Genomic DNA, 22,124 nt, shown 5'->3' on the forward strand with positions numbered 1-22,124 from the left:
GTGCCGTTCTCTTCCCCTCCTATTTTTAGAAAACTGTTTCTAACAGATGCCACCACACGGGAACTTATGGCAGACGGTCCCTAAGGTGGAGAGAAGAGTATCACTAGCCCTGTCGAGGACAGTTGTGCTTTTTTAGAAAATGTTATTCAACAAGGTTTTATCCTGTAGCCCCTTGCATGCATTTCTTTTGTCACTGCTGCTGCGGCGTTCTGGTTTGAGTCTCTGGTTGAGGCTTTACAGGTAGCGACTCCATTGAATGAATACTTGACAAGCTTAGAGCACTTAAGCTAGCCAATTCCTTTTTTTCTGATGCCTTGTTTTCTTTTGACTAAATTAACGGCTAAGAATTCTGTTTTTACTATGCTGGCGCGCACAGCGCTAGGGCTTATATTATGGTCAGCTGTCGTGACTTTAATAAATAAGCTACTTAACTCCCTTTCAAGGGGCAGACCCTATTCGGGCCTGGTTTGAAGGAGATTATTACTAATATCACTGGAGTAAAAGGTAATGCCCTTCCTCAGGAACAAAAAAGTCTAATTTTCGAAACTCCAAGACGGTCTGGTGACAACCAGACCTGGAACAAAGATAAGCAGGCCAAGGAGCTTGCTGTTGCCTCTAAGACAGCAGGTAGAACGGCTCCCTATCCGGTAACGGACCCTGTAGGGGGCAGACTTTCATCTTTCGCCCAGGCGTGGACGTGAGAGAGAGGCCCAGGATCCCTGGGCATTGGAAATTATATTCCAGAGATATCTTCTGGATTTCAAAGCTTCGCCCAAAGAAGGGGAGATTTCACCTTTCACAATTATCTGCAAACCAGATAAAGAAAGAGGCATTCTTACACTGTGTACGAGACCCATCCAGTTCCAGGGGAGGAACAGGGATAGAGTTTTTACTCAAATCTGTTTGTGGTTCCCAAGGAGAGGGAAACTTCAAATCTATTTTGGATTTAAAGATCTTAAACAAATTCCTCAGAATTCCATCATTTAAGTTGGAAACTATTCGTACCATCTTAACTATGATCCAGGAGAGTCACTAGAGGGCTACAATGGATTTGAAGGATGCTTATCCTCACATTATGATGCAGAAAGATTACCACCATCGGTTTTTCAGGTTGCCTTTTTAAACAGGCATTACCAGTTTTGTAGTTCTTTCCTTTAGGGTTAACTACAGCCCCAAGAATCTTTATAGAGGTTCTGGGGTCGCTTTGGCGGTCCTTAGGCCGCGGGACATAGAAGTGGCCCCTTATTTAGGCGACATCCTGATACAGGCGTCAAACATCCAAGTTGCCAAGTCTCATACGGATGTAGTACTGGCATTTCTGAGATCGCATGGGTGGAAAAGTGAACAAGAAGAGTTCTCTATCCCCAATCTCAAGGGTTTCCCTCCTAGGGATTCTGATAGATTTTGTAGAAATGAAAATTTACCTGACGGAGTCCAGGTTGTCAAAGTTTCTAAATTTCTGTTGTGTTCTTCATTCCATCCGCGCCCTTTGGTGGCTCAGTATATGAATGTAATTGGCTTAATGGTAGCGGCAACGGACATAGTACCGTTTGCACGCCTTCATTTCAGACCGCTGCAACTATGCAGACTCAGTCAGAGGAACAGGGATTACACAGATTTGTTCTCCTGTTAAATCTGGACCAAGAGACCAGAGATTTTCTTCTCTGGGTACTATCTCGGGTCCATCTGTCCAAGGGTATGACTTTCCGCAGGTCAGATGGGACAATCGTTACAACAGATGCCAGCCCTTTAGGTTGGGATACAGTCTGGAACTCCATGAAGGCTCAGGGATAGTGGACTCAGGAGGAGACCCTCCTTCTAAGGTATATTCTGGAACTGGGAGCGGTATTCCATGCTCTTCAGACTTGGCCTCAGTTAGCAACTCTGAGGTACATCATTTTTCAGTCGGACAATATCACGACTGTGGCTTACATCATCCATCAAGGGGGAACATAGTTTCCTAGCGATGTTAGCAGTCTTAAAATAATTCACTGGACAGAGTCTCTCTCTTGTCTGTCAGCTATCCATATCCCAGGTGTTGAGAACTGGGAGGCGGATTTTCTAAGTCGTCAGACTTTTCATCTGGAGGAGTGGGATTCCCTCCGGAGGTGTTTACACAAGATCAAGCAGGAGAGTGCTTTGGTGTTTTTGGCAGCGCCTGCGTGGCCACGCAGGACTTGGTATACAGATCTGGTGGACATGTCATCCTTCCACCACGGTCTCTGTTTCTGAGACAGTACCCTCTGCCTCAGGGTCTTTTCAACCATCTAAATATAACTAATCTGAGATGGACTGTCTGGAGACTGAACGCTTGATGTTATCAAAGCATGACTTCTCCGAGTCAGTCATTGATACCTTAATACAGGCATGAAATCCTGTCTCTAGGAAAATTAACATAGATATGGTGTAAATATCTTATTGTTATGAATCCAAGGGTTACTCATGGAGTAAATTCGGGATTCCAAGGATATTATCTTTTCTCCACGATGATTTTGAGAAAAGGGTTGTCAGCTAGTTCCTTAAAAGGACAGATTTCTACTCTTTATTCTTTTGCACAAGCGTCTGGCAGGTATTCTAGATGTTCAGGCATTTGGTCAGGCTTTGGTTAGAACCAAGCCTGTGTTTAAAACTGTTGCTCCGCCATGGAGCTTAAACCTGGTTCTTAAGGTTCTTCAAGGAGTTCCGTTTGAACCTTTTTCATTCCATAGATATCAAACTTTTATCTTGGAAAGTTCCTTTTTGGTAGCTATTTCCTCGGCTCGTAGAGTCTCCGAGTTATCTGCGTTACAATGTAATTCTCCTTATCTGGTCCTCCGTACGGATAAGGTGGTCCTGTGTACCAACCTGGGTTTTTACCTAAGGTGGTATCTAACAAGAATATCACTCAAGAAATTGTTGTTCCATTCTTGTACCCTTATCCTTCTTCAAAGAAGGAACGTCTATTACACAATTTGGACGTGGTTCGTCCTTTAAAGTTTTACTTACAAGCTACTACAGATCTTCATCAAACATTCACCTTGTTTGTTGTCTATTCTGGTCAGAGGAGAGGTCAAAGACTTCAGCAACCTCTCTGTCTTTTGGTTTTTTAAAAAAAAAAAAGCACAATTAATTTAGCTTAGGAGACTGCTGGACAGCAGCCTTCCTGAAGGGATTACAGCTCGTTCTACTAGAGCTATGGTTTTCACTTGGGCCTTTTTAAAAATGAGGCTTCTGTTGAACAGATTTACAAGACGGAGTCTTGGTCTGCGTTTTATACTTTTTCAAATTTAACAAATTTGATTCTTTGCTTCTTCGGAGGCTATTTTTGGGAGAAAGGGTTTTTATAGGCAGCGGTAACTTCCGTTTAAATACCTGCCTTGTCCCTCCCATCATCCGTGTACTTTAGCTTTGGTATTGGTATCCCATAAGTAATGGATGATCCGTGGACTGGATACACTTAACAAGAGAAAACATAATTTATACTTACCTGATAAATTTATTTCTCTTGTAGTGTATCCAGTCCACGGCCCGCCCTGTCCTTTTAAGGCAGGTAATTTTTTCATTTAAACTACAGTCACCACTGCACCCTATGGTTTTTCCTTTCTCTGCATGTTTTCGGTCGAATGACTGGATATGGCAGTTAGGGGAGGAGCTATATAGCAACTCTGCTATGGGTGATCTCTTGCAACTTCCTGTTGGGAAGGAGAATATCCCATAAGTAATGGATGATCCGTGGACTGGATACACTACAAGAGAAATAAATTTATCAGGTAAGTATAAATTATGTTTTTTGCTGGTTCCTTTTATCCCGGGCTGCGGGGTTTTCGTCGGGAGGCGCCTCAGTCTCTTTCAGTTTGAGGCGAACTCCTTGGTTCCCTCCAGCTGGGGAGCTGGACAAGGGGGTTCTCTTTTTCAGTCTCCACACTGGACGTGTTTGGCTGTTGATGCCCCTTTTTTTCTAGGTATCTGGTGAGGTTCTCTTGAGTCTTGTGAGCTTGATTGATCTGTCTTTTGGAAGACAGAGTTCTGGTTAGTTATCTCTCTACTTTCTTCTTTTGGGGTGTTTTTTGGTTGGGACCCCTTTATGGGGTCGTGTGTCTGGGATCTGCCTTTGGGCGATAGTGTGCTTCGTGTCCTGTTGGCTTGGTTGCGTTGCGTGTAGTTTTTGGACAGGCTTCGGACTGTCATTTGTGTCCTTGGGGCCATTTTTCTTCTTGGTTTTTGTTCCCAGTTTTTGGATGAAGCGGGACTTTTTTCTTTATGGGATGTGGTTCAATTCTGGTGCCCTCAGATTGGGTTGCCTCTTACCCTCCTGTTCTTGGCATTTAGTGTCCTCTTTGGCTTGGGTATAATTTTCCCACAAGTAATGAATGCGGCTGTGGACTCTGTCCCATTAGGAAGAAAAACATAAATTATGCTTACCTTATAATTTCATTGTCTTCTGTGGGAAAGAGTCCAAAGCCCCCCGCCCGTTTTTTTGAGTCGTTTTTTGTGTAGTCTTCTGGCACCATTTCACCTTGATGTTTCTTCCACTGTTCCTTGTTCCTCGGCAGAATGACTGGGGGAAGTGGGTGAAGTATTTGAGCCTTTGGCTGGTGTGTCTTTGCCTCCTCCTGGTGGCCAGGTTCTTGTTTCCCACAAGTAATGAATGCGGCTGTGGACTCTTTTCCACGGAAGAAAATGAAATTATCAGGTAAGCATAAGTTATGTTTCAGCTTGCGTGCAACTGTTAGCGTGCCACTCGTAATTTAGCCCATAGTTTGGCATTCACAGAGCAGTATGTTGCTAATCTTTATATAGCTTTTCCCAATTGAACAAATGTAATCATTGTCAACAAATATAAAATCTTTATTTATGTCTTCCTTACAGAAATAATAAACAAGTCAAGCAAACCTTCTCATAAAATAGCTGTGCCGTATGACAAAGTTTATTCAAAAATAGTAAGTTTTCCAACCACAGATGAAAGTGAAAATGAGCATTTGCAAGAAAAATCTCCAGTTGTTATTCTGACCCCTATGAATTCTAAAAGTCAGTTGCAAAAGAAGTGTGTAAAATACAATGTTCACTACCAAACTCTAAGTAACGGTGATACAGAAAACAGTGTTGACACTGAAGAGGAAGTGACTGACACTAGAAATAAAATTACAAGTAGCTATCATTCTAAAGAAAGTTCCCAGAAATCCTCTGTTGCTCCTGAAAATAGTACAGATCAGACTGAATTGTCAGATGAAGAAGTAAATCTTTCTGTCAAAAGAAAACCTAGAGCCGTTTGTGAAATGGAGGTTTCAAAATGTAACCTGCCTATAAATAAGGAGATTGTGGAAAATCGTTCTAGGAAAATAGCCGTTTCTCAAAATGTACCTACAAGATCGTCTGACCACACACCTAATACAAGGAATCTGCGTTCTAGAACTTTACAGTCAGGTAATTTTGCAGCTACAGATGAATCTGATGAGGGTGTTTCCTCTAAACTAAAAATAAATGGTAATCCTAATAGAACTGACAGACATGAACTCAAGAATGTTTCTTCTGTTACAAGAAGTCAGACGCAGATAAGGAGCACTTCACGTTTACCGAATATTCAGACATCTGTAGAGACGGATGATACTGAAGAAAAGGAATATGAAGTAAGATCTTCAACAAAAATGTATTCACAAAGATCTAGAAGCACTTCAGCTTCTAGACAAACAAGACAAAATTCTTGCAAGCCTATTGAATCTGACCAGGACAGCAGCTTTAATAAAAAGGTAACTGATGACAAAGGAATCAATAAATCTGTCACAGGAAGTATGACACGCCAAATGAGACCTAGGCAGGCGAAAAATAGGAAAACATACTTTCAAAGCAGTGATGATGATAAAGAGGAATATTTAAATCCTTCGATCAAGAGATGTTCACTGAGATCCAGAAGCATTTCTGGTTCAAGATCTTCATCGGAAGAGAAAAGTAAAAAGCAATCCCAAAAGTCTTTAGGAAGGATTGGTCAAGAAAAGAAATGGACTCAAAAAAGTCAGGTGGCTTACTCTGGAACCGAGGAATCTGAGGAAGACCGAAATTTTACCTCAAATGTAACCTCAACAAAGACGCCAGTTGAAAAAGAAAATGTGATTGTCCGCTCTGTTAACAAAAGTCAGACCAAGCCTAGAAGAACTCCACGATCAACAAATAAAATAGTAAATTTAGAAAGTGAAGATGAAGAATATCTGTCTGCCCTAAAAAACAGTTCCCACAGATCTAGAAGCACTTCAGTTAAAAGATTAACTTTGTCTGGAGGAAAAACACGAGAAAGATCATGTGAAGTATTTGCGAATATGGCCCAAGGTGAAGATTGGACAGAAAAGGAAGTACAGAGGCTTTACAAGTAAGTATTAGCTAGCTTCATTTTTATTTCTATTTACTGACAAGTTAGTAATACTTAAAGGGTCAGTAAAGTCATTATTAAACATTTTGTGATTTAGACAGATCATACCAATGTACTTCTATTTTTCAATTTGCTTCCTTCTCTTGTTATCCTTTGCTGAAATATTTATCTAGGATAATAAAGAGACAAAGCAAAAGCATTTAAGTTTAAATTTCAGATGAGTAGTAAACATTTTTTTACTGACAAATATCAGTTATTTACATTTACCTTCCTAGTGTATCATGTGACAGTCATCAGCCAATCACAAAATGCTTATATGTATATATTGTGAATCTTGCACATGCACAGTAGGAGTTGGTGCCTGAGAAAGTGTGCATATAAAAGAACTGTGCACATTTAGATAATGGAAGAGAATTGGAAAGTTGTTTAACATTGTGTGCTCTGTCTGAATCATGAAAGTTTAATTTTACTTGACTGTCCCTTTAATAATATTTATTTCATATTCATTTTTGTACAGTGTCTCTCTTCAAGGGACATTCTACACTAAAATTGTTATATTTTAAAAAGATAGATAATGCCTTTACTATCCATTCCCAGCATTGCACAACCAACATTGTTATATTAATATACTTTATAACAATTAAACCTCTAAATTTCTTCTTGTTTCTAAGCCATTATAGACAGCCTCTTATCACATGCTTTTGCATTTGCTTTTCACAACAGGACACTGCTAGTTCATGTGGGCCATATAGATAATGTGTTCACACCCAATGAGTTATTTAAGATTTAGCACAACACAGTACTAAATGCAAGTCAATAGATAATACATATTCACAGTCATGAGATCAGGGGGCTGTCAGAACATGCTTAGGGTACAAGGTAATCACAGAGGTAAAAAGTGTAATAATATAACTATTGGTTATGCAAAACTTTTATTAAAACAATACAAATTCTATTGTAATCTGTCCCTTTAAGGATTTATTTTAAATACAAATCAGACCGGCTTCCCCCTTATTTTTCAATATATGCTTAAAGTGAATGTAAATTTTGATGAACCAGTGCCCAGTTTTTAATAATCCTATTAAAAACAGGGGCACTTCCATTCATCAAACTTTACCTTTCACTGTTTTTTGTTAAAATATTTACATTTTCTTCGTGAAAGCCGCTCCAGCGCTTCCCCCCGTCTGTCGCAAGCCTCTTCCTACGTCAGAAATGACGATCCCGGCCTTCCTCCAATCATGGCATTGCTTTAGGCAATGATTCCCCCTGGGGGGGAGCCGTGATCAGAGGATGCCGGAATTATCATTGCTGACATAGGAAGAGGCTTGACACGGGCTGGAGAAGCGCTGGATCGATTTTCAAGAAGAAAAGGTAAGTATTTTAACAACCAGTAAAATGTAAAGTTTGATGAATGTAAGTGCCCCTGTTTTTAATAGGATTTTTAAAAACCGGGCACTTATTCCGCAAACTTTACATTCACTTTAAAGACACATGAAACACAAAATTTTTCTTTCATGATTCAGGTAGAGAATACATTTTTAAACAACGTGTATTATCAAATTTGCTTCATTCTCTTGGTATCCTTTTGTAGAAAGAACTGCAATGCACTACTGGTAGCAAGCTGAGCACATTAGTGAGCCAATAATCAGAGGCATATATGTGCAGCCACAAATTAGCAGCTAGCTCCAAGCTCCTGAGCCTACCTATGCATGCTTTTCAACAAAGGATTCCAAGGGAACTAAGCAAATCATATAATAGAAGTAAATTTGAATGTTGTTTAAATTGCATGATCTCTCTGAACCATGAAGTTAACATTGGGGGTTTTATGCCCCTTTAATTATAGTGGTTCTAAAAACCTGACCTATTTATGGCCATAAAAGACCTCATTGTCATAGGAGAGTATTGATGCTCTTGGATCATATAGATTTGGGAGTGTTTACCAAAAGCAACTAATTGCAGGGGTTCATAAAAATGCTATTTACATTGATGTAAATGTCTACTTTCTAGCAAGAAGGCCCTATTCTCATTAAAGCATATCTTATATTCTAAATGGATAAGTAAATCTAGAGGCTTTTACTATGCTTTTAAACCTTGTTCTGTAACATTCTGTTGTAGATTTTTCTTTAAATGGATATAAAACCGTTTGTTTCATTGTTGTAATACAAAAAACACTAACCAGTGGGTTATGCTTAATAGAAACTGCTGCAATATACATCATTCATCATTTAAAAAGGATTTTAACTTTTATTTCATTTTTTTAAATAATTTGTGAAGGTTGTGGTTTCTACAGGAAGGCAGGGGAGCAGATTTTCATTTGAAGTATTGCTAGAAGACACCTGTAGTAGCTGCAGTCAACTTATTGCCAGTGCTCAGCAGAGGACTTTTGCTGTGAAAATTATGTGACAGTAGAACTTCTGTAAGTTCTGTAATGGTAGCTCACTTATCTAGCTGCAGGCAGCTGCTCTCTGAAAATTTCTTAGTGTCTGATATTCAAAACCTTGTCACTCAGGCAAGATATTCTAAGAAGTCTTGTCGGTATGGCAAGGCCCTTAAGAAAAAATTAGAAACACAAATTTTATCTTGAGAAATATTTATTGCTATGTAGTGTTCTTTATGTGAAACAGAGACTCCTATATTATAATACAAGGTCTAAAATACATTTCTCCAACATAGGTGTGTCCGGTCCACGGCGTCATCCTTACTTGTGGGATATTCTCTTCCCCAACAGGAAATGGCAAAGAGCCCAGCAAAGCTGGTCACATGATCCCTCCTAGGCTCCGCCTACCCCAGTCATTCTCTTTGCCGTTGTACAGGCAACATCTCCACGGAGATGGCTTAGAGTTTTTTAGTGTTTAACTGTAGTTTTTATTATTCAATCAAGAGTTTGTTATTTTAAAATAGTGCTGGTATGTACTATTTACTCTGAAACAGAAAAGAGATGAAGATTTCTGTTTGTAAGAGGAAAATGATTTTAGCAACCGTTACTAAAATCCATGGCTGTTCCACACAGGAATGTTGAGAGGAATTAACTTCAGTTGGGGGAACAGTGAGCAGTCTTTTGCTGCTTGAGGTATGACACATTCTAACAAGACGATGTAATGCTGGAAGCTGTCATTTTCCCTATGGGATCCGGTAAGCCATTTTTATTCAGACAGTAAATAAGGGCTTCACAAGGGCTTATTAAGACTGTAGACATTTTCTGGGCTAAATCGATTCATATATTACACATATTTAGCCTTGAGGAATCATTTAATCTGGGTATTTTGGTAAAATAATATCGGCAGGCACTGTTTTAGACACCTTATTCTTTAGGGGCTTTCCCTAATCATAGGCAGAGCCTCATTTTCGCGCCGGTATTGCGCACTTGTTTTTGAGAGGCATGACATGCAGTCGCATGTGTGAGGAGCTCTGATACATAGAAAAGACTTTCTGAAGGCGTCATTTGGTATCGTATTCCCCTTTGGGCTTGGTTGGGTCTCAGCAAAGCAGATACCAGGGACTGTAAAGGGGTTAAAGTTAAAAACGGCTCCGGTTCCGTTATTTTAAGGGTTAAAGCTTCCAAATTTGGTGTGCAATACTTTTAAGGCTTTAAGACACTGTGGTGAAATTTTGGTGAATTTTGAACAATTCCTTCATACTTTTTCGCAATTGCAGTAATAAAGTGTGTTCAGTTTAAAATTTAAAGTGACAGTAACGGTTTTATTTTAAAACGTTTTTTGTACTTTGTTATCAAGTTTATGCCTGTTTAACATGTCTGAACTACCAGATAGACTGTGTTCTGAATGTGGGGAAGCCAGGGTTCCTTCTCATTTAAATAAATGTGATTTATATGACACTGAAAATGATGCCCAAGATGATTCCTCAAGTGAGGGGAGTAAGCATGGTACTGCATCATTCCCTCCTTCGTCTACACGAGTCTTGCCCACTCAGGAGGCCCCTAGTACATCTAGCGCGCCAATTCTCCTTACTATGCAACAATTAACGGCTGTAATGGATAATTCTATCAAAAACATTTTAGCCAAAATGCCCACTTATCAGCGTAAGCGCGACTGCTCTGTTTTAGATACTGAAGAGCATGAGGACGCTGATGATAATGGTTCTGAAATGCCCCTACACCAGTCTGAGGGGGCCAGGGAGGTTTTGTCTGAGGGAGAAATTTCAGATTCAGGGAAAATTTCTCAACAAGCTAAACCCGATGTGATTACATTTAAATTTAAGTTGGAACATCTCCGCGCTCTGCTTAAGGAGGTATTATCCACTCTGGATGATTGTGAGAATTTGATCATCCCAGAGAAACTATGTAAAATGGACAAGTTCCTAGAGGTCCCGGGGCTCCCAGAAGCTTTTCCTATACCCAAGCGGGTGGCGGACATTGTAAATAAAGAATGGGAAAGGCCCGGTATACCTTTCGTCCCTCCCCCCATATTTAAAAAATTGTTTCCTATGGTCGACCCCAGAAAGGACTTATGGCAGACAGTCCCCAAGGTCGAGGGAGCGGTTTCTACTTTAAACAAACGCACCACTATACCCATAGAAGATAGTTGTGCTTTCAAAGATCCTATGGATAAAAAATTAGAAGGTTTGCTTAAAAAGATGTTTGTTCAGCAGGGTTACCTTCTACAACCAATTTCATGCATTGTCCCTGTCACTACAGCCGCGTGTTTCTGGTTCGATGAGCTAGTAAAGGCGATCGATAGTGATTCTCCTCCTTATGAGGAGATTATGGACAGAATCCGTGCTCTCAAATTGGCTAATTCTTTCACCCTAGACGCCACTTTGCAATTGGCTAGGTTAGCGGCAAAGAATTCTGGGTTTGCTATTGTGGCGCGCAGAGCGCTTTGGTTGAAATCTTGGTCAGCTGATGCGTCTTCCAAGAACAAACTCCTTAACATTCCTTTCAAGGGGAAAACGCTGTTTGGCCCTGACTTGAAAGAGATTATCTCTGATATCACTGGGGGTAAGGGCCACGCCCTTCCTCAGGATAGGTCTTTCAAGGCCAAAAATAAACCTAATTTTCGTCCCTTTCGTAGAAACGGACCAGCCCCAAGTGCTACGTCCTCTAAGCAAGAGGGTAATACTTCTCAAGCCAAGCCAGCCTGGAGACCAATGCAAGGCTGGAACAAGGGAAAGCAGGCCAAGAAACCTGCCACTGCTACCAAGACAGCATGAAATGTTGGCCCCCGATCCGGGACCGGATCTGGTGGGGGGCAGACTCTCTCTCTTCGCTCAGGCTTGGGCAAGAGATGTTCTGGATCCTTGGGCACTAGAAATAGTCTCCCAAGGTTATCTTCTGGAATTCAAGGGGCTTCCCCCAAGGGGGAGGTTCCACAGGTCTCAATTGTCTTCAGACCACATAAAAAGACAGGCATTCTTACATTGTGTAGAAGACCTGTTAAAAATGGGAGTGATTCATCCTGTTCCATTAGGAAAACAAGGGATGGGGTTCTACTCCAATCTGTTCATAGTTCCCAAAAAAGAGGGAACGTTCAGACCAATCTTAGATCTCAAGATCTTAAACAAGTTTCTCAAGGTTCCATCGTTCAAAATGGAAACCATTCGAACAATTCTTCCTTCCATCCAGGAAGGTCAATTCATGACCACGGTGGATTTAAAGGATGCGTATCTACATATTCCTATCCACAAGGAACATCATCGGTTCCTAAGGTTCGCATTCCTGGACAAGCATTACCAGTTCGTGGCGCTTCCTTTCGGATTAGCCACTGCTCCAAGGATTTTCACAAAGGTACTAGGGTCCCTTCTAGCGGTGCTAAGACCAAGGGGCATTGCAGTAGTACCTTACTCGGACGACATTCTGATTCAAGCGTCGTCCCTTCCTCAAGCAAAGGCTCACACGGACATAGTCCTGGCCTTTCTCAGTTCTCACGGATGGAAAGTGAACGTGGAAAAGAGTTCTCTATCTCCGTCGACAAGGGTTCCCTTCTTGGGAACAATAATAGACTCCTTAGAAATGAGGATTTTTCTGACAGAGGCCAGAAAAACAAAACTTCTAAACTCTTGTCGAACACTTCATTCCGTTCCTCTTCCTTCCATAGCGCAGTGCATGGAAGTAATAGGTTTGATGGTAGCGGCAATGGACATAGTTCCTTTTGCGCGCATTCATCTAAGACCATTACAACTGTGCATGCTCAGTCAGTGGAATGGGGACTATACAGACTTGTCTCCGAAGATACAAGTAAATCAGAGGACCAGAGACTCACTCCGTTGGTGGCTGTCCCTGGACAACCTGTCACAAGGGATGACCTTCCGCAGACCAGAGTTGGTCATTGTCACGACCGACGCCAGTCTGATGGGCTGGGGCGCGGTCTGGGGATCCCTGAAAGCTCAGGGTCTTTGGTCTCGGGAAGAATCTCTTCTACCGATAAATATTCTGGAACTGAGAGCGATATTCAATGCTCTCAAGGCTTGGCCTCAGCTAGCAAAGGCCAAGTTCATACGGTTTCAATCAGACAACATGACGACTGTTGCGTACATCAACCATCAGGGGGGAACAAGGAGTTCCCTGGCGATGGAAGAAGTGACCAAAATCATTCAATGGGCGGAGACTCACTCCTGCCACCTGTCTGCAATCCACATCCCAGGAGTGGAAAATCGGGAAGCGGATTTTCTGAGTCGTCAGACATTACATCCGGGGGAGTGGGAACTCCATCCGGAAATCTTTGCCCAAATTACTCAACTGTGGGGCATTCCAGACATGGATCTGATGGCCTCTCGTCAGAACTTCAAGGTTCCTTGCTACGGGTCCAGATCCAGGGATCCCAAGGCGACTCTAGTAGATGCACTAGTAGCACCTTGGACCTTCAAACTAGCTTATGTATTCCCGCCGTTTCCTCTCATCCCCAGGCTGGTAGCCAGGATCCATCAGGAGAGGGCGTCGGTGATCTTGATAGCTCCTGCGTGGCCACGCAGGACTTGGTATGCAGATCTGGTGAATATGTCATCGGCTCCACCATGGAAGCTACCTTTGAGACGAGACCTTCTTGTTCAAGGAGATTGAACGCTTGATCTTATCAAAACGAGGGTTCTCAGATTCTGTTATTGATACTCTTGTTCAGGCCAGAAAGCCTGTAACTAGAAAAATTTACCACAAAATATGGAAAAAATATATCTGTTGGTGTGAATCTAAAGGATTCCCTTGGGACAAGGTAAAGATTCCTAGGATTCTATCCTTCTTCAAGAAGGATTGGAGAAAGGATTATCTGCAAGTTCCTTGAAGGGACAGATTTCTGCCTTGTCTGTGTTACTCCACAAAAAGCTGGCAGCTGTGCCAGATGTTCAAGCCTTTGTTCAGGCTCTGGTTAGAATTAAGCCTGTTTACAAACCTTTGACTCCCCCTTTTTAGTCTCAACTTAGTTCTTTCAGTTCTTCAGGGGGTTCCGTTTGAACCCTTACATTCCGTTGATATTTCTTCTGCCAGAAGAGTTTCAGAATTATCTGCTCTGCAGTGTTCTCCTCCTTATCTGGTGTTCCATGCAGATAAGGTGGTTTTACGTACTAAACCTGGTTTTCTTCCAAAAGTTGTTTCTAACAAAAACATTAACCAGGAGATAGTCGTGCCTTCTTTGTGTCCGAAACCATATGACGAAGAAGGAACGTTTGTTGCACAATTTGGATGTTGTTCGCGCTCTAAAATTCTATTTAGATGCTACAAAGGATTTTAGACAAACATCTTCCTTGTTTGTTGTTTATTCTGGTAAAAGGAGAGGTCAAAAAGCAGCTTCTACCTCTCTCTCTTTTTGGATTAAAAGCATCATCAGATTGGCTTATGAGACTGCCGGACGGCAGCCTCCTGAAAGAATCACAGCTCATTCCACTAGGGCTGTGGCTTCCACATGGGCCTTCAAGAACGAGGCTTCTGTTGATCAGATATGTAGGGCAGCGACTTGGTCTTCACTGCACACTTTTACCAAATTTTACAAGTTTGATACTTTTGCTTCTTCTGAGGCTGTTTTTGGGAGAAAGGTTTTGCAAGCCGTGGTGCCTTCCATTTAGGTGACCTGATTTGCTCCCTCCCTTCATCCGTGTCCTAAAGCTTTGGTATTGGTTCCCACAAGTAAGGATGACGCCGTGGACCGGACACACCTATGTTGGAGAAAACAGAATTTATGTTTACCTGATAATTTACTTTCTCCAACGGTGTGTCCGGTCCACGGCCCGCCCTGGTTTTTTAATCAGGTCTGATAATTTATTTTCTTTAACTACAGTCACCACGGTATCATATGGTTTCTCCTATGCAAATATTCCTCCTTAACGTCGGTCGAATGACTGGGGTAGGCGGAGCCTAGGAGGGATCATGTGACCAGCTTTGCTGGGCTCTTTGCCATTTCCTGTTGGGGAAGAGAATATCCCACAAGTAAGGATGACGCCGTGGACCGGACACACCGTTGGAGAAAGTAATTTATCAGGTAAACATAAATTCTGTTTTCCCAAAGATTTTGTATGATTTCTCTCCATGACAATGAGGTTTTGAGTATCAGGCCCTTAGTGTTCATTTAGCAAGTTACTTGTTATTTTTTCGCATTGTTTCATATCCCTTTAAGGTTCAGAGATTTTCTAAATGAGGGCAAAGTATTAGAGCCTTAAAAGGACAGTAAAGTCAGAATTAAACTTTGTTTTACATAGAACATACAATTTAAAAATCAAATATACTTTTCTTTCTAATGACACGGTGAGTCCACGGGATCATCAATTACTGTTGGAAATACCACTCCTGGCCAGCAGGAGGAGGAAAAGAGCACCACAGCAAAGCTGTTAAGTATCACTTCTCTTCCCACAAACCCCAGTCATTCTCTTTGCCTTAGGTGCAAGGAGGAGGTGAATGTTTAGGTGTCCGTTAATGATTCTTCTATCAAGAGTTTTCTTATTTCTCCAACATAGGTGTGTCCGGTCCACGGCGTCATCCTTACTTGTGGGATATTCTCTTCCCCAACAGGAAATGGCAAAGAGCCCAGCAAAGCTGGTCACATGATCCCTCCTAGGCTCCGCCTACCCCAGTCATTCTCTTTGCCGTTGTACAGGCAACATCTCCACGGAGATGGCTTAGAGTTTTTTAGTGTTTAACTGTAGTTTTTATTATTCAATCAAGAGTTTGTTATTTTAAAATAGTGCTGGTATGTACTATTTACTCTGAAACAGAAAAGAGATGAAGATTTCTGTTTGTAAGAGGAAAATGATTTTAGCAACCGTTACTAAAATCGATGGCTGTTCCACACAGGACTGTTGAGAGGAATTAACTTCAGTTGGGGGAACAGTGAGCAGACTTTTGCTGCTTGAGGTATGACACATTCTAACAAGACGATGTAATGCTGGAAGCTGTCATTTTCCCTATGGGATCCGGTAAGCCATTTTTATTACAGAGTAAATAAGGGCTTCACAAGGGCTTGTTAAGACTGTAGACATTTTCTGGGCTAAATCGATTCATATATAACATATTTAGCCTTGAGGAATCATTTAATATGGGTATTTTTGTAAAATAATATCGGCAGGCACTGTTTTAGACACCTTATTCTCTAGGGGCTTTCCCTAATCATAGGCAGAGCCTCATTTTCGCGCCGGTATTGCGCACTTGTTTTTGAGAAGCATGACATGCAGTCGCATGTGTGAGGAGCTCTGATACATAAAAAAGACTTTCTGAAGGCGTCATTTGGTATCGTATTCCCCTTTGGGCTTGGTTGGGTCTCAGCAAAGCAGATACCAGGGACTGTAAAGGGGTTAAAGATAAAAACGGCTCCGGTTCCGTTATTTTAAGGGTTAAAGCTTCCAAATTTGGTGTGCAATACTTTTAAGGCTTTAAGACACTGTGGTGAAATTTTGGTGAATTTTGAACAATTCCTTCATACTTTTTCGCAATTGCAGTAATAAAGTGTGTTCAGTTTAAAATTTAAAGTGACAGTAACGGTTTTATTTTAAAACGTTTTTTGTACTTTGTTATCAAGTTTATGCCTGTTTAACATGTCTGAACTACCAGATAGACTGTGTTCTGAATGTGGGGAAGCCAAGGTTCCTTCTCATTTAAATAGATGTGATTTATGTGACACTGAAAATGATGCCCAAGATGATTCCTCAAGTGAGGGGAGTAAGCATGGTACTGCATCATTCCCTCCTTCGTCTACACCAGTCTTGCCCACTCAGGAGGCCCCTAGTACATCTAGCGCGCCAATACTCCTTACTATGCAACAATTAACGGCTGTAATGGATAATTCTATCTAAAACATTTTAGCCAAAATGCCCACTTATCAGCGTAAGCGCGACTGCTCTGTTTTAGATACTGAAGAGCATGAGGACGCTGAGGATAATGGTTCTGATATGCCCCTACACCAGTCTGAGGGGGCCAGGGAGGTTTTGTCTGAGGGAGAAATTTCAGATTCAGGGAAAATTTCTCAACAAGCTGAACCCGATGTGATTACATTTAAATTTAAGTTGGAACATCTCCGCGCTCTGCTTAAGGAGGTGTTATCCACTCTGGATGATTGTGAGAATTTGATCATCCCAGAGAAACTATGTAAAATGGACAAGTTCCTAGAGGTCCCGGGGCCCCCAGAAGCTTTTCCTATACCCAAGCGGGTGGCGGACATTGTAAATAAAGAATGGGAAAGGCCCGGTATACCTTTCGTCCCTCCCCCCATATTTAAAAAATTGTTTCCCATGGTCGACCCCAGAAAGGACTTATGGCAGACAGTCCCCAAGGTCGAGGGGGCGGTTTCTACTTTAAACAAACGCACCACTATACCCATAGAAGATAGTTGTGCTTTCAAAGATCCTATGGATAAAAAATTAGAAGGTTTGCTTAAAAAGATGTTTGTTCAGCAAGGTTACCTTCTACAACCAATTTCATGCATTGTCCCTGTCACTACAGCCGCGTGTTTCTGGTTCGATGAGCTAGAAAAGGCGATCGATAGTGATTCTCCTCCTTATGAGGAGATTATGGACAGAATCCGTGCTCTCAAATTGGCTAATTCTTTCACCCTAGACGCCACTTTGCAATTGGCTAGGTTAGCGGCGAAAAATTCTGGGTTTGCTATTGTGGCGCGCAGAGCGCTTTGGTTGAAATCTTGGTCAGCGGATGCGTCTTCCAAGAACAAATTGCTTAACATTCCTTTCAAGGGGAAAACGCTGTTTGGCCCTGACTTGAAAGAGATTATCTCTGATATCACTGGGGGTAAGGGCCACGCCCTTCCTCAGGATAGGTCTTTCAAGGCCAAAAATAAACCTAATTTTCGTCCCTTTCGTAGAAACGGACCAGCCCCAAGTGCTACGTCCTCTAAGCAAGAGGGTAATACTTCTCAAGCCAAGCCAGCCTGGAGACCAATGCAAGGCTGGAACAAGGGAAAGCAGGCCAAGAAGCCTGCCACTGCTACCAAGACAGCATGAAATGTTGGCCCCCGATCCGGGACCGGATCTGGTGGGGGGCAGACTCTCTCTCTTCGCTCAGGCTTGGGCAAGAGATGTTCTGGATCCTTGGGCACTAGAAATAGTCTCCCAAGGTTATCTTCTGGAATTCAAGGGGCCTCCCCCAAGGGGGAGGTTCCACAGGTCTCAATTGTCTTCAGACCACATAAAGAGACAGGCATTCTTACATTGTGTAGAAGACCTGTTAAAAATGGGAGTGATTCATCCTGTTCCATTAGGAGAACAAGGGATGGGGTTCTACTCCAATCTGTTCGTAGTTCCCAAAAAAGAGGGAACGTTCAGACCAATCTTGGATCTCAAGATCCTAAACAAGTTTCTCAAGGTTCCATCGTTCAAAATGGAAACTATTCGAACAATTCTTCCTTCCATCCAGGAAGGTCAATTCATGACCACGGTGGATTTAAAGGATGCGTATCTACATATTCCTATCCACAAGGAACATCATCGGTTCCTAAGGTTCGCATTCCTGGACAAGCATTACCAGTTCGTGGCACTTCCTTTCGGATTAGCCACTGCTCCAAGGATTTTCACAAAGGTACTAGGGTCCCTTCTAGCGGTACTAAGACCAAGGGGCATTGCAGTAGTACCTTACTTGGACGACATTCTGATTCAAGCGTCGTCCCTTCCTCAAGCAAAGGCTCACACGGACATAGTCCTGGCCTTTCTCAGATCTCACGGATGGAAAGTGAACGTGGAAAAGAGTTCTCTATCTCCGTCAACAAGGGTTCCCTTCTTGGGAACAATAATAGACTCCTTAGAAATGAGGATTTTTCTGACAGAGGCCAGAAAAACAAAACTTCTAAACTCTTGTCAAACACTTCATTCTGTTCCTCTTCCTTCCATAGCGCAATGCATGGAAGTAATAGGTTTGATGGTAGCGGCAATGGACATAGTTCCTTTTGCGCGCATTCATCTAAGACCATTACAACTGTGCATGCTCAGTCAGTGGAATGGGGACTAAACAGACTTGTCTCCGACGATTCAAGTAAATCAGAGGACCAGAGACTCACTCCGTTGGTGGCTGTCCCTGGACAACCTGTCACAAGGGATGACCTTCCGCAGACCAGAGTGGGTCATTGTCACGACCGACGCCAGTCTGATGGGCTGGGGCGCGGTCTGGGGACCCCTGAAAGCTCAGGGTCTTTGGTCTCGGGAAGAATCTCTTCTACCGATAAATATTCTGGAACTGAGAGCGATATTCAATGCTCTCAAGGCTTGGCCTCAGCTAGCAAAGGCCAAGTTCATACGGTTTCAATCAGACAACATGACGACTGTTGCGTACATCAACCATCAGGGGGGAACAAGGAGTTCCCTGGCGATGGAAGAAGTGACCAAAATCATTCAATGGGCGGAGACTCACTACTGCCACCTGTCTGCAATCCACATTCCAGGAGTGGAAAATTGGGAAGCGGATTTTCTGAGTCGTCAGACATTACATCCGGGGGAGTGGGAACTCCATCCGGAAATCTTTGCCCAAATTACTCAATTGTGGGGCATTCCAGACATGGATCTGATGGCCTCTCGTCAGAACTTCAAGGTTCCTTGCTACGGGTCCAGATCCAGGGATCCCAAGGCGACTCTAGTAGATGCACTAGTAGCACCTTGGACCTTCAAACTAGCTTATGTATTCCCGCCGTTTCCTCTCATCCCCAGGCTGGTAGCCAGGATCAATCAGGAGAGGGCGTCGGTGATCTTGATAGCTCCTGCGTGGCCACGCAGGACTTGGTATGCAGATCTGGTGAATATGTCATCGGCTCCACCATGGAAGCTACCTTTGAGACGAGACCTTCTTGTTCAAGGTCCGTTCGAACATCCGAATCTGGTCTCACTCCAGCTGACTGCTTGGAGATTGAACGCTTGATCTTATCAAAACGAGGGTTCTCAGATTCTGTTATTGATACTCTTGTTCAGGCCAGAAAGCCTGTAACTAGAAAAATTTACCACAAAATATGGAAAAAATATATCTGTTGGTGTGAATCTAAAGGATTCCCTTGGAACAAGGTAAAGATTCCTAAGATTCTATCCTTTCTTCAAGAAGGATTGGAGAAAGGATTATCGGCAAGTTCCTTGAAGGGACAGATTTCTGCCTTGTCTGTGTTACTTCACAAAAAGCTGGCAGCTGTGCCAGATGTTCAAGCCTTTGTTCAGGCTCTGGTTAGAATCAAGCCTGTTTACAAACCTTTGACTCCTCCTTGGAGTCTCAACTTAGTTCTTTCAGTTCTTCAGGGGGTTCCGTTTGAACCCTTGCATTCCGTTGATATTAAGTTATTATCTTGGAAAGTTTTGTTTTTGGTTGCAATTTCTTCTGCTAGAAGAGTTTCAGAATTATCTGCTCTGCAGTGTTCTCCTCCTTATCTGGTTTTCCATGCAGATAAGGTGGTTTTACGTACTAAACCTGGTTTTCTTCCGAAAGTTGTTTCTAACAAAAACATTAACCAGGAGATAGTCGTGCCTTCTTTGTGTCCGAATCCAGTTTCAAAGAAGGAACGTTTGTTGCACAATTTGGATGTTGTTCGCGCTCTAAAATTCTATTTAGATGCTACAAAGGATTTTAGACAAACATCTTCCTTGTTTGTTGTTTATTCTGGTAAAAGGAGAGGTCAAAAAGCAACTTCTACCTCTCTCTCTTTTTGGATTAAAAGCATCATCAGATTGGCTTATGAGACTGCCGGACGGCAGCCTCCTGAAAGAATCACAGCTCATTCCACTAGGGCTGTGGCTTCCACATGGGCCTTCAAGAACGAGGCTTCTGTTGATCAGATATGTAGGGCAGCGACTTGGTCTTCACTGCACACTTTTACCAAATTTTACAAGTTTGATACTTTTGCTTCTTCTGAGGCTATTTTTGGGAGAAAGGTTTTGCAAACCGTGGTGCCTTCCATTTAGGTGACCTGATTTGCTCCCTCCCTTCATCCGTGTCCTAAAGCTTTGGTATTGGTTCCCACAAGTAAGGATGACGCCGTGGACCGGACACACCTATGTTGGAGAAAACAGAATTTATGTTTACCTGATAAATTACTTTCTCCAACGGTGTGTCCGGTCCACGGCCCGCCCTGGTTTTTTAATCAGGTCTGATAATTTATTTTCTTTAACTACAGTCACCACGGTATCATATGGTTTCTCCTATGCAAATATTCCTCCTTTACGTCGGTCGAATGACTGGGGTAGGCGGAGCCTAGGAGGGATCATGTGACCAGCTTTGCTGGGCTCTTTGCCATTTCCTGTTGGGGAAGAGAATATCCCACAAGTAAGGATGACGCCGTGGACCGGACACACCGTTGGAGAAAGTAATTTATCAGGTAAACATAAATTCTGTTTTTGGAAGCCTGGGCAAGCTTGCTCTGATCTTCCCTTATGTGCTTGGTGTAGCTGTACTCCACATTAGTCTCTTCAGGAGGGAAGTGGTGGCTTTAAAGCAGTTAGGAACTTGTGGAGAAGGCTTCACTGCGTTTTGCTAACAGGTTGCTGCCCTGGTATAAAAAGTATGAGTAGGTTTACTCTAACCTTTCTTTGTTTACAGGTCTCTGAGGAGTGGCATCCTCACAAGCTTTGTAAGTTGTTGTCCTAAAGGACGACCAGTCTGCAAGTAAGTGTCTTTTTGGCTTCTGGGGCTAGGAGGCTGGCACTGAAGGGGTTAAGTACCCTGTCTGCTCTTAATGTGGAACAAATATCCTTATGAAGGATAGGTATTGCAGTGTATAGGCACTTTATTTGCATGTGAATGGAGACTTAGGGTTAATCCACTTCATGGAAGGGGTTAACCATCTATGGAGTTCAAACTGTAATTCTAAAGTCATTTTATTAACTTTTTGAAAGTTTCCTGATGTATCCCTGGTACTCCTATGGTTACAGTTCCGTGGGAAGGGAGTAATCTTATTTCCTTTGAGATAAGTGTATGAAAGTCTTTAGGGGTTAATTCTTTAATCTTTCCTGCTGCATGATTTAGGTACCGCTGTTTCTGGTTTACTGTATGTTTGGCAGCCCCCCTGGGTACCTTATGTTAAGTTAATCTTTTTTATTAGTAGTTAGGAGAGCGCGTTTTCTTAAATGGCGCCATTCCTATGGGGCTGGAGACATGTCACGCTGTTCGGAAGGCAGTGATGTCATTTACACACTGGGAAAACGTAGTTCAATTACAGTCTAGCATATGGAAGTGTTTTTTGCTGCAGGAACTCCTTGTGTGTTTAGAGGAGATTTTGGTCTTTTTTTTTTTTTTTTTTTACTTTTGGCGGTGTGAAACGCTTCAAGCCATGCCGATTTTTGGCCCCGCCCCTTCTCGGAAGCGGAGCGGCGCCATTTTTAGACCTTACTGGGTTTCTGTTTAGGGACTCCGCCTTGTTCTCCGGATTGAGAACGG

The 22,124-nt window shown here is 42.4% G+C and overlaps 1 protein-coding gene across 1 annotated transcript in view; it reads left to right on the forward strand.

The window, feature by feature from the left end:
- Positions 1-22,124, forward strand: part of MIS18BP1 (MIS18 binding protein 1) — a 399,326-nt gene that overhangs the window by 284,480 nt on the left and 92,722 nt on the right. Inside the window, exon 11 of the mRNA XM_053697673.1 lies at positions 4,849-6,340. Coding sequence (XP_053553648.1) covers positions 4,849-6,340 — 1,492 coding nt within the window. The remainder of the gene's footprint in view (positions 1-4,848; positions 6,341-22,124) is intronic.

Source organism: Bombina bombina, chromosome 1 (genome assembly GCF_027579735.1).
Source record: "Bombina bombina isolate aBomBom1 chromosome 1, aBomBom1.pri, whole genome shotgun sequence".
In the NCBI taxonomy this organism is placed as follows: domain Eukaryota; kingdom Metazoa; phylum Chordata; class Amphibia; order Anura; family Bombinatoridae; genus Bombina; species Bombina bombina.